Consider the following 12,368-nt stretch of genomic DNA (forward strand, 5'->3'; position numbering starts at 1 on the left):
CCATCTGTGGAGAATAGATGATAGGTAACACTAGAATAGCATTAGCCTACCATCTGTGGAGAATAGATGATAGATAACACTAGAATAGCATTAGCCTACCATCTGTGGAGAATAGATGATAGGTAACACTAGAATAGCATTAGCCTACCATCTGTGGAGAATAGATGATAGGTAACACTAGAATAGCATTAGCCTACCATCTGTGGAGAATAGATGATAGATAACAGGTCACACTAGAATAGCATTAGCCTACCATCTGTGGAGAATAGATGATAGGTAACACTAGAATAGCATTAGCCTACCATCTGTGGAGAATAGATGATAGGTAACACTAGAATAGCATTAGCCTACCATCTGTGGAGAATAGATGATAGATAACAGGTCACACTAGAATAGCATTAGCCTACCATCTGTGGAGAATAGATGATAGGTAACACTAGAATAGCATTAGCCTACCATCTGTGGAGAATAGATGATAGGTAACACTAGAATAGCATTAGCCTACCATCTGTGGAGAATAGATGATAGATAACAGGTCACACTAGAATAGCATTAGCCTACCATCTGTGGAGAATAGATGATAGGTCACACTAGAATAGCATTAGCCTACCATCTGTGGAGAATAGATGATAGGTAACACTAGAATAGCATTAGCCTACCATCTGTGGAGAATAGATGATAGATACACTAGAATAGCATTCACACTGTGGAGAATAGATGATAGGTCACACTAGAATAGCATTAGCCTACCATCTGTGGAGAATAGATGATAGGTAACACTAGAATAGCATTAGCCTACCATCTGTGGAGAATAGATGATAGGTAACACTAGAATAGCATTAGCCTACCATCTGTGGAGAATAGATGATAGATAACAGGTCACACTAGAATAGCATTAGCCTACCATCTGTGGAGAATAGATGATAGGTAACACTAGAATAGCATTAGCCTACCATCTGAGGAATACATTTAAAATAGATAGCTCACTGCATTTCAAAATGTTAGTAAGCGAAAACATAGAAATTCTTCACTTTATTATATATTTTTTTAAATCAACCTGCCTCACACTAGATTTAGGGGTCAATTATTTATAATCTAGGGTATAAAGATAAAACACTTTGCTAGGGGTGAAAACAGTTTATTTGGTGTTCAACAAAGAGGAGGAGATATCTAAAGAGTCACATGCACCGCTTGCTGTTTGGGGGTTTTAGGCTGGGTTTCTGTACAGCACTTTGAGACATCAGCTGACGGCTTCATAAATACATTTGATTGATTGATTGATGTCACCGTCAAATATCAAACAAATATTTATGTGAAGTGTGAATGTTACTCAAAAAAACGTTTGTCCGACTTGAAGACAACAGGATGTTGTTCTCCCCCCAGGGCCCAACACAGAACAGCAGCATGGGAAAATAGAGTAGAACATGAAATAACCAAACATTGAAAAGAGTTGGACCATTATAAATGAAAACGATGGGTCGGTTATTTTCTTTATGAATCAATCAATCTGGCTCTATAATCAAGGTCAATGTGACATCTTCAGCATTCAGACCAATGAGAACTAAATTATGTCCAAGTGAAATGATTATTTCAAAACAAAATCAAGAATGTTGTTACTTATGATGAAATATGTTTTCTTGTCGGCAGTGGTCTGCCGCACGCTTGGTTGTGTTATGGAATTATTTCAAAGGCATTGTCCAGACACCAGGTGACAGGAGATCTCAGTAGAGAGAGAGAGAGAGAGAGAGACACAGACACAGACAGAGACAGACAGACAGACAGACATGGATAAGAACACCACAGACAGACAGACAGACAGACAGACCAGACAGACAGACAGACAGACAGACAGACAGACATGGATAAGAACACCACAGACAGACAGACAGACAGACAGAGACAGACAGACAGACATGGATAAGAACACCACAGACAGACAGGACAAGACAGACAGATAAGACAGACAGACAGACAGACAGACAGACAGACAGACAGACAGACAGACAGACAGACAGACAGACAGACCATAGGAAGAGAAGAAAGGGCTGCATAAATAGCAGCACTACTTATCATACAGTATCATGCAGTACCACGCAGTATCACAGAGTACCATGCAGTACCACGCAGTACCACGGAGTACCATGCAGTACCACGCAGTATCACAGAGTACCATGCAGTACCATGCAGTATCACGCAGTACCACGCAGTATCACAGAGTACCATGCAGTACCACGCAGTATCACAGAGTACCATGCAGTACCACGCAGTATCACAGAGTACCATGCAGTACCACGCAGTATCACAGAGTACCATGCAGTACCACGCAGTATCACGGAGTACCACACAGTATCACAGAGTACCATGCAGTATCACGGAGTACCACGCAGTACCACGCAGTATCAGTGAGTACCACGCAGTATCACGCAGTACCACCACACAGTATCACGCAGTACCACACAGTATCACGGAGTACCATGCAGTATCACGGAGTACCACGCAGTACCACGCAGTATCACGCAGTACCACGCAGTACCACACAGTATCACGCAGTACCACACAGTATCACAGAGTACCATGCAGTACCACGCTGTACCACGCAGTATCACAGAGTACCATGCAGTACCACGCAGTACCACGCAGTATCACAGAGTACCATGCAGTACCACGCAGTATCACGGAGTACCACGCAGTACCATGCAGTATCACGGAGTACCACGGAGTACCACGCAGTATCACGCAGTATCACGCAGTACCACACAGTATCACGCAGTACCACACAGTCCCATACAGTACAGTAGTCCTCCATTATTCAACTCTACATCATCAGGAATAATAGTGTGTACTTGCAGTTCTGTTCCCGACAAGGTATTGAACTCTGACCCCACGAGGTCAAAGGTATTGTTCAGTAGCATACTGAAGAAACTGAGGGTTCAAACCAAAAGAAGCCTCTAGGAGAGAGGAAGTGTATCTAAGCCAATCACTCACACTGCCATACATAAAAAAACAAAAATATAGGAGACAATATACAGCTGGTAAGTAATCAACAGAGTTTCTCATCATGCCAAAACACACCTTCACACGTCATAGAGACACAGAATGATCTAAAACTCAGCATTCTAACTAAAACATGGGAGAAAAGCACTGGTCTATTCCCTGATGAAACATCTAGCATTCCTGATACAGAATGAGAATCCTATGGGTGTTCGGATCCCCTAAGAGATCTGGAACATGGTTCAGAGGGTTCCCCTAACCCCTAACGCTGCAGCTGGGTCATGGTTGTGCACCACGGGGCTAGATCTTCCTTTAAGGGTCTGTAGCTGCTTGGTTAAACTGTGAGGAGGGAAGGCGAGGCTGGTTTGGTTTCTTCTAGCGTCAGACAGAGAAATAGGCTCAGTGTTTCTCATGCGTTGGGGCGGCTCTGGGTTGACTGACAGATCAAGAACAGGAAGGGATTGTACTTGCACAGGAAGTCAGAACAGGAGCGAGTTCAGTTAATCATTGGTTGCGTCTGAATTGGCACACTATTCCTTATATAGTGCCTATAGAGCAGGGGTATTGAACTCTGACCCCACGAGGTCAGGGGTATTGAAACTCTGACCCCACGAGGTCAGGGGTATTGAAACTCTGACCCCACAAGGTCCGGAGTCTGCTGGGTTTCTGTTTTACCTGATCATTATTGCACCAACCTGGTGTCCCAGGTCTAATTCAGGCCCTGATTAGAGGGGAATCACCCACCTGGTGTCCCAGGTATAAATCAGGCCCTGATTAGAGGGGAATCACCCACCTGGTGTCCCAGGTCTAAATCAGCCCCTGATTAGGGGGGAATCACCCACCTGGTGTCCCAGGTCTAAATCAGGCCCTGATTAGAGGGGAATCACCCACCTGGTGTCCCAGGTCTAAATCAGGCCCTGATTAGAGGGGAATCACCCACCTGGTGTCCCAGGTCTAAATCAGGCCCTGATTAGAGGGGAATCACCCACCTGGTGTCCCAGGTATAAATCAGGCCCTGATTAGAGGGGAATCACCCACCTGGTGTCCCAGGTCTAAATCAGGCCCTGATTAGAGGGGAATCACCCACCTGGTGTCCCAGGTCTAAATCAGCCCTGATTAGACCTGGGGGAATCAGTCCCCCACCTGGTGTCCCAGGTCTGATTAAATCAGGCCCTGATTAGAGTGGAATCACCCACCTGGTGTCCCAGGTCTAAATCAGCCCCTGATTAGAGGGGAATCACCCACCTGGTGTCCCAGGTCTAAATCAGCTCCTGATTAGAGGGGAATCACCCACCTGGTGTCCCAGGTCTAAATCAGCCCCTGATTAGAGGGGAACAATGAAAAAAACGCAGTGGAAATGGCCTGGAGCCCCAGAGTTGAGTTAGAGGGTTCTAGGGAATAGGTGTTCCAGACGCATCCAGTCAGTCTGGGCTACTGGGCCATGCTGTTGAGGCTGCTGTTGGATCCTCCCAGGCCGTTCTCGTTCTTCTGGAAACTCTTGACTGCACTAGGGACCTGCATCCCGGTACTGAGGCTCAGTCCACCACACCAAACCTGGAACACATCACATAAATAAAAAAAAAACTCTTATCATAGTCAACAACATTATACCTGTAGATAACAAAATACACATGACTGGCCTGGTCAGGTTACCGTGGATCACAATCCTACAGAGAGATCTCTCACACCCACCAGAGGGGAAGAGATGGAGAGGTATGGAGATGGGGGGGGTTATGACACCTCACACCCACCAGAGGGGAAGAGATGGAGAGGTATGGAGATGGGGGGGGTTATGACACCTCACGCCCACCAGAGGGGAAGAGATGGAGAGGTATGGAGATGGGGGGGTTATGACACCTCACGCCCACCAGAGGGGAAGAGATGGAGAGGTATGGAGATGGGGGGGGGTTATGACACCTCACGCCCACCAGAGGGGAAGAGATGGAGAGGTATGGAGATGGGGGGGGGGTTATGACACCTCACGCCCACCAGAGGGGAAGAGATGGAGAGGTATGGAGATGGGGGGTTATGACACCTCACGCCCACCAGAGGGGAAGAGATGGAGAGGTATGGAGATGGGGGGGGGGTTATGACACCTCACGCCCACCAGAGGGGAAGAGATGGAGAGGTATGGAGATGGGGGGGGGGTTATGACACCTCACGCCCATTGTAAAACTAAGGCAGCAGACAAAATTCCTTTGTCCTTTGTCACTATGGAAACCGGCCTCAGAACAATAACATAAAATGGACTGTGGGACAATAGGTGTCGTCAGCCACAAACGGTGGTCATGACGACAGACGGAATATGAAAATGTAATGTTGTTTTTGCTACGTTATTAAAAGTTAAAGGACGACGTTATAACGAAAAACAGTGTAACTTTAAGAGTTTTCCTAGTATGTGCATGATGTTTGCATATTGTACGTTGTGTGGAAAATGTCCAGATCAAAGAAAAATGTTTTGGTAAAGATGAAAGGTGACGTTAGTTGTCTAAAATTGGATTTGAATAAAATCCAGACCTTGCCTCGTAACTAGTTACACCCAGAGAACTTGCCCTAAAAGGCGGTTACGCCCACTTCTGACCCGAGGGTATAAGACCTGTGAGTTAAGAATTAACAGATCAGACTAAGTGACCCGAGCTGCAGCCAAGGTCTAAAAAGTCAACAAACCCAAAACTCGGCCGAGGTCTGAGTGGTCAGGAAACCCAAAACTCAGCCAAGGTCTGAGTGGTCAGGAAACCCAAAACTCAGCCAAGGTCTGAGTGGTCAGGAAACCCAAAACTCAGCCAAGGTCTGAGAGGTGAACCCAAAACTGGTCAGTGGTCAGAAACCCAAAACTCAGCCGAGGTCTGAGTGGTCAGGAAACCCAAAACTCAGCCAAGGTCTGAGTGGTCAGGAAACCCAAAACTCAGCCAAGGTCTGAGTGGTCAGGAAACCCAAAACTCAGCCAAGGTCTGAGTGGTCAGGAAACCCAAAACTCAGCCAAGGTCTGAGTGGTCAGGAAACCCAAAACTCAGCCAAGGTCTGAGTGGTCAGGAAACCCAAAACGCAACCCGAGGTCTGAGTGGTCAGGAAACCCAAAACTCAGCCAAGGTCTGAGTGGTCAGGAAACCCAAAACGCAACCCGAGGTCTGAGTGGTCAGGAAACCCAAAACGCAACCCAAGGTTGAAGAAGACAAAGGAACCTTTTAACAGCAGACGGACGAGTAGCTGTATCTGAAAGGGGGTGAATTCCAGCAGGACCACCCGGTCACCACTCTCCAAGGGGGTGAATTCCAGCAGGACCACCTGGTCACCACTCTCCAAGGGGGTGAATTCCAGCAGGACCACCCGGTCACCACTCTCCAAGGGGGTGAATTCCAGCAGGACCACCCGGTCACCACTCTCCAAGGGGGTGAATTCCAGCAGGACCACCCGGTCACCACTCTCCAAGGGGGTGAATTCCAGCAGGACCACCCGGTCACCACTCTCCAAGGGGGTGAATTCCAGCAGGACCACCTGGTCACCACTCTCCAAGGAACCGTGTGTCTACACTGTTTTCCATCCTGCGCTGGAACCATCCACACGGCTGATTTAGCCCTTCTCTGAAGACCCCTTTTCAGAACGAGGACGAGGAAACAGACCACTAAGAGAAAGGACACTGACATCGTGAGGAGAAACAGAGAGTTACACCCGGTAACCGAAGACGTGCCGTCATCAGAGAGGTCGGAATCCGGTCTAAGCAGAGACACCCCATCTGAGACCATCAACACGTAATTACATCATTATATTCTGACCCATAAGAGCGTCAGTCCGGGGGTAAGGTTAGGGTTAAAATAAGCATAGCTGACAAATGCACCCAAGTGGGTTTTTCTCTCATGTACTCTCACTCTCTCTCTTTTAAATCCCCATTTTGTGTCATATTGGCCCCCTAGGGATAGGCTCTTACCCAGAGAGACAGCGTATCAGAGGCTCTTACCCAGAGAGACAGCATATCTGGCTCTTACCCAGAGAGACAGCATATCAGAGGCTCTTATCCAGAGAGACAGCTTATCTGGCTCTTATCCAGAGAGACAGCTTATCTGGCTCTTATCCAGAGAGACAGCGTATCAGAGGCTCTTACCCAGAGAGACAGCGTATCAGAGGCTCTTACCCAGAGAGACAGCGTATCAGAGGCTCTTATCCAGAGAGACAGCGTATCAGACGCTCTTATCCAGAGAGACAGCGTATCAGACGCTCTTACCCAGAGAGACAGCATATCTGGCTCTTATCCAGAGAGACAGCATATCTGGCTCTTATCCAGAGAGACAGCATATCTGGCTCTTATCCAGAGAGACAGCATATCTGGCTCTTATCCAGAGAGACAGCTTATCTGGCTCTTATCCAGAGAGACAGCGTATCAGAGGCTCTTATCCAGAGAGACAGCTTATCTGGCTCTTACCCAGAGAGACAGCATATCTGGCTCTTATCCAGAGAGACAGCATATCTGGCTCTTATCCAGAGAGACAGCGTATCAGAGGCTCTTACCCAGAGAGACAGCATATCTGGCTCTTACCCAGAGAGACAGCGTATCAGACGCTCTTACCCAGAGAGACAGCATATCTGGCTCTTATCCAGAGAGACAGCGTATCAGAGACTCTTACCCAGAGAGACAGCGTATCTGGCTCTTACCCAGAGAGACAGCGTATCAGAGGCTCTTATCCAGAGAGACAGCGTATCAGAGGCTCTTACCCAGAGAGACAGCGTATCAGAGGCTCTTATCCAGAGAGACAGCATATCTGGCTCTTATCCAGAGAGACAGCATATCTGGCTCTTATCCAGAGAGACAGCGTATCAGTGGCTCTTATCCAGAGAGACAGCGTATCAGACGCTCTTATCCAGAGAGACAGCGTATCAGACGCTCTTATCCAGAGAGACAGCGTATCAGACGCTCTTATCCAGAGAGACAGCGTATCAGAGGCTCTTACCCAGAGAGACAGCGTATCAGAGGCTCTTACCCAGAGAGACAGCGTATCAGAGGCTCTTATCCAGAGAGACAGCATATCAGAGGCTCTTATCCAGAGAGACAGCATATCAGAGGCTCTTATCCAGAGAGACAGCATATCTGGCTCTTATCCAGAGAGACAGCATATCTGGCTCTTATCCAGAGAGACAGCGTATCAGAGGCTCTTACCCAGAGAGACAGCATATCAGAGGCTCTTATCCAGAGAGACAACGTATCTGGCTCTTACCCAGAGAGACAGCGTATCAGACGCTCTTATCCAGAGAGACAGCGTATCAGAGGCTCTTATCCAGAGAGACAGCGTATCTGGCTCTTATCCAGAGAGACAGCGTATCAGAGGCTCTTATCCAGAGAGACAGCGTATCAGAGGCTCTTATCCAGAGAGACAGCATATCTGGCTCTTATCCAGAGAGACAGCATATCTGGCTCTTACCCAGAGAGACAGCGTATCAGAGGCTCTTATCCAGAGAGACAGCGTATCAGACGCTCTTACCCAGAGAGACAGCGTATCAGAGGCTCTTATCCAGAGAGACAGCGTATCAGACGCTCTTATCCAGAGAGACAGCGTATCAGACGCTCTTATCCAGAGAGACAGCGTATCAGAGGCTCTTATCCAGAGAGACAGCGTATCAGAGGCTCTTATCCAGAGAGACAGCGTATCAGACGCTCTTATCCAGAGAGACAGCGTATCTGGCTCTTATCCAGAGAGACAGCGTATCTGGCTCTTATCCAGAGAGACAGCGTATCAGACGCTCTTACCCAGAGAGACAGCGTATCTGGCTCTTATCCAGAGAGACAGCATATCTGGCTCTTATCCAGAGAGACAGCGTATCAGAGGCTCTTATCCAGAGAGACAGCATATCTGGCTCTTATCCAGAGAGACAGCGTATCAGACGCTCTTATCCAGAGAGACAGCATATCTGGCTCTTATCCAGAGAGACAGCATATCTGGCTCTTATCCAGAGAGACAGCGTATCAGACGCTCTTATCCAGAGAGACAGCGTATCAGACGCTCTTATCCAGAGAGACAGCGTATCAGACGCTCTTACCCAGAGAGACAGCGTATCAGACGCTCTTACCCAGAGAGACAGCGTATCAGGGGCTCTTATCCAGAGAGACAGCGTATCAGACGCTCTTATCCAGAGAGACAGCATATCTGGCTCTTATCCAGAGAGACAGCATATCTGGCTCTTATCCAGAGAGACAGCGTATCAGACGCTCTTATCCAGAGAGACAGCATATCTGGCTCTTACCCAGAGAGACAGCGTATCAGACGCTCTTATCCAGAGAGACAGCGTATCAGACGCCCTTATCCAGAGAGACAGCGTATCAGAGGCTCTTATCCAGAGAGACAGCGTATCAGACGCTCTTACCCAGAGAGACAGCGTATCTGGCTCTTATCCAGAGAGACAGCATATATGGCTCTTATCCAGAGAGACAGCATATATGGCTCTTATCCAGAGAGACAGCGTATCAGAGGCTCTTACCCAGAGAGACAGCATATCTGGCTCTTATCCAGAGAGACAGCATATATGGCTCTTATCCAGAGAGACAGCGTATCTGGCTCTTATCCAGAGAGACAGCATATATGGCTCTTATCCAGAGAGACAGCGTATCAGAGTGTTTAGTTCAAGAAAGGCAAGACAAGTTCTCTGGTGTAATCTAGTTCTTGAGGAAAGGCAAGACAAGTTCTCTGGTGTTATCTAGTTCTTGAGGACCGGCAGGGGGTATAATATACAGGTGTGTGGGAGTGGCGGTAAACCACAATACAGACAAAACTTACCATGAAGGCTGGTACAACAGGTTGGCTGAACTTAGCCTTGAACGTGTGGATCAACTGCTTAGTTTCAGCGTTGTAGAAGGACAGTTGTCCTGTGGGAGACCAAGAGAAAACAAAACAGAATTCAAACTGCTGTGTCCACGTCACTTCAAGCGCAGAGAGAGCACGGTGTAAAGTGTGTTCTGATAGTCAGAGGAGAAAAGCCTAGTTTGTAATCATTTCCTGGGGAAGGGAGATGAAATCCAATATGGCCGTATCCGATGGCCTGTATTCCACCCTGACTGACTGTAAAACACACCAATCTGTACCGCGTAGAACAATGAGGACCCGCCTTGTAACTCAGTAGCTCCTACCTGCATAAAATATATGGATAAACAACGGCTGCTAGCTGCATAAATGTATGGATCAACAACGGCTGCTAGCTGCATAAATGTATGGATCAACAACGGCTGCTACCTGCATAAATGTATGGATCAACAACGGCTGCTAGCTCCTAATACTTTAGCTGTGCTTGACTGAGCTTTCCTGCCGAAACGTAACCAACTAAATAGTCCCCAAAGTGTAAACACCACCTTTCTGCCATCTCAGGCACCGCTAAAGCAAATACTCTGAAATATTTCAAATTCTTTTTTGAACCCAGGTGTGGTTCCTATATGTGTTGAATAAACCCCTCATATTATACTGTATAAACCCACCTGAGTCCAGGTCACAGAAGGCCCCCAGAATAAACCCCTCATATTATACTGTATAAACCCACCTGAGTCCAGGTCACAGAAGGCCCCCAGACCTCGTAGTGTGTTGAATAAACCCTCTTATTATACTGTATAAACCCACCTGAGTCCAGGTCACAGAAGGCCCCCAGACCTCGTAGTGTGTTGAATTACCCCTCATATTATACTGTATAAACCCACCTGAGTCCAGGTCACAGAAGGCCCCCAGACCTCGTAGTGTGTTGAATAAACCCCTCATATTATACTGTATAAACCCACCTGAGTCCAGGTCACAGAAGGCCCCCAGACCTCGTAGTGTGTTGAATAAACCCCTCATATTATACTGTATAAACCCACCTGAGTCCAGGTCACAGAAGACCCCGATGCGTCCAGGCGCGGTGCCGTCCAGGCTCTTGGCCTTGTTGTTGTGCTTGGCAGCGAAGGAGGACTGTAGCCAGTTGTTGATGTGGATACACCAGGTAGTGTTGGTCTTACCCAGCTGGTCAAACTTTCCCAGGTTCCTGTAGGAGACCCCAACACTGTACGACTTACAGTCTTTAAGAGCTTTCACCTCCCAGTAGTGTTGACCACAGTCCATACTGGTATCACCTGAGGGGGAGGGGGGGGGGACAGACATTAAGGCTTATCAATCCCTTCGTGACAGACAGAGCAAACTACACAACTTGCATGTTGGTGTCACCTGGTGGGTGGACACTATGCTATTATAATGTCTTACATAATACCTGGCTGGTGACTGGAGAGGACAGACAGGACATTTGAATTAATCACTACACAGATGTGCATAGTGTTATTCACTGCTGGTCTCTATTGGGAGGGATATGATATAATTACATCTTCATGTTACTCCTGGGTGTGGAGGACAGGAAACCTTTTCAATCCATTGGGAGGGGACAAACACTGACACCTGAAACATTGCAATGCACAGGAACAGGAAACCCCTGTTGAACATATTTACCGAGCACTCTATTAAACATCTGACAGGGCAGTGACAACACACCACTATTGACTATGTGGGTAGTGACTGACACAACACTAATGTGGTGTTCAGTCTCAGGATCCTGAGCTTGGTGTTGTGCTTGGAAGACAGTATGATATTGAATGCTGAGCTGTAGTCAATGAACAGCATTCTCACACAGGTGCTCCTCTTGTCCAGGTGGGAAAGGGCAGTGTGGAGTGCAATAGATATTACATCATCTGTGGATCTGTTGGGGCGGTATGCAAATTGGAGTGGGTCTAGGGTTTCTGGGATAATGGTGTTGATGTGAGCCTTTTTAAAGAATTTCATGGCTACAGATGTGAGTGCTTTAAGGTTGGTAGCGTTTACCTACCTAACACAGTGATGTTGTGGTTACCTACCTAACACAGCGATGTGTTGATGTTGTGTTCACCAAGCCTGACCTGCTCAATTTAACCTTGCGCAATACCCTAGATGCAGTTGCACCCCTAAAAACTAAAAAAATGTCTCATAAGAAACTAGCTCCCTGGTACACAGAAAATACCCGAGCTCTGAAGCAAGCTTCCAGAAAATTGGAACGGAAATGGCGCCACACCAAACTGGAAGTCTTCCGACTAGCTTGGAAAGACGGTACCGTGCAGTACCGAAGAGCCCTTACTGCTGCTCGATCATCCTATTTTTCTAACTTAATTGAGGAAAATAAGAACAATCCGAAATTCCTTTTTGATACTGTCGCAAAGCTAACTAAAAAGCAGCATTCCCCAAGAGAGGATGACTTTCACTTTAGCAGTGATAAATTCATGAACTTCTTTGAGGAAAAGATTATGATTATTAGAAAGCAAATTACGGACTCCTCTTTAAACCTGCGTATTCCTCCAAACCTCAGTTGTCCTGAGTCTGCACAACTCTGCCAGGACCTAGGATCAAGAGAGA

At 47.2% G+C, this 12,368-nt stretch overlaps 1 protein-coding gene across 3 annotated transcripts in view; it reads right to left on the reverse strand.

The window, feature by feature from the left end:
• Positions 1 to 4,159: 4,159 nt before the first annotated feature.
• Positions 4,160 to 12,368, reverse strand: part of LOC115127348 (FSD1-like protein) — a 94,115-nt gene continuing 85,906 nt past the window's right edge. For all 3 annotated transcript variants that reach the window (XM_065017169.1, XM_065017170.1, XM_065017168.1), the window contains exons 11-13: positions 10,817 to 11,068; positions 9,753 to 9,841; positions 4,160 to 4,545 (exon numbers count right to left, since the gene is read on the reverse strand). In XM_065017169.1, coding sequence (XP_064873241.1) covers positions 4,423 to 4,545; positions 9,753 to 9,841; positions 10,817 to 11,068 — 464 coding nt within the window. In that variant the 3' untranslated portion in view covers positions 4,160 to 4,422. The remainder of the gene's footprint in view (positions 4,546 to 9,752; positions 9,842 to 10,816; positions 11,069 to 12,368) is intronic.

This window comes from Oncorhynchus nerka, linkage group LG4, assembly GCF_034236695.1.
Source record: "Oncorhynchus nerka isolate Pitt River linkage group LG4, Oner_Uvic_2.0, whole genome shotgun sequence".
In the NCBI taxonomy this organism is placed as follows: domain Eukaryota; kingdom Metazoa; phylum Chordata; class Actinopteri; order Salmoniformes; family Salmonidae; genus Oncorhynchus; species Oncorhynchus nerka.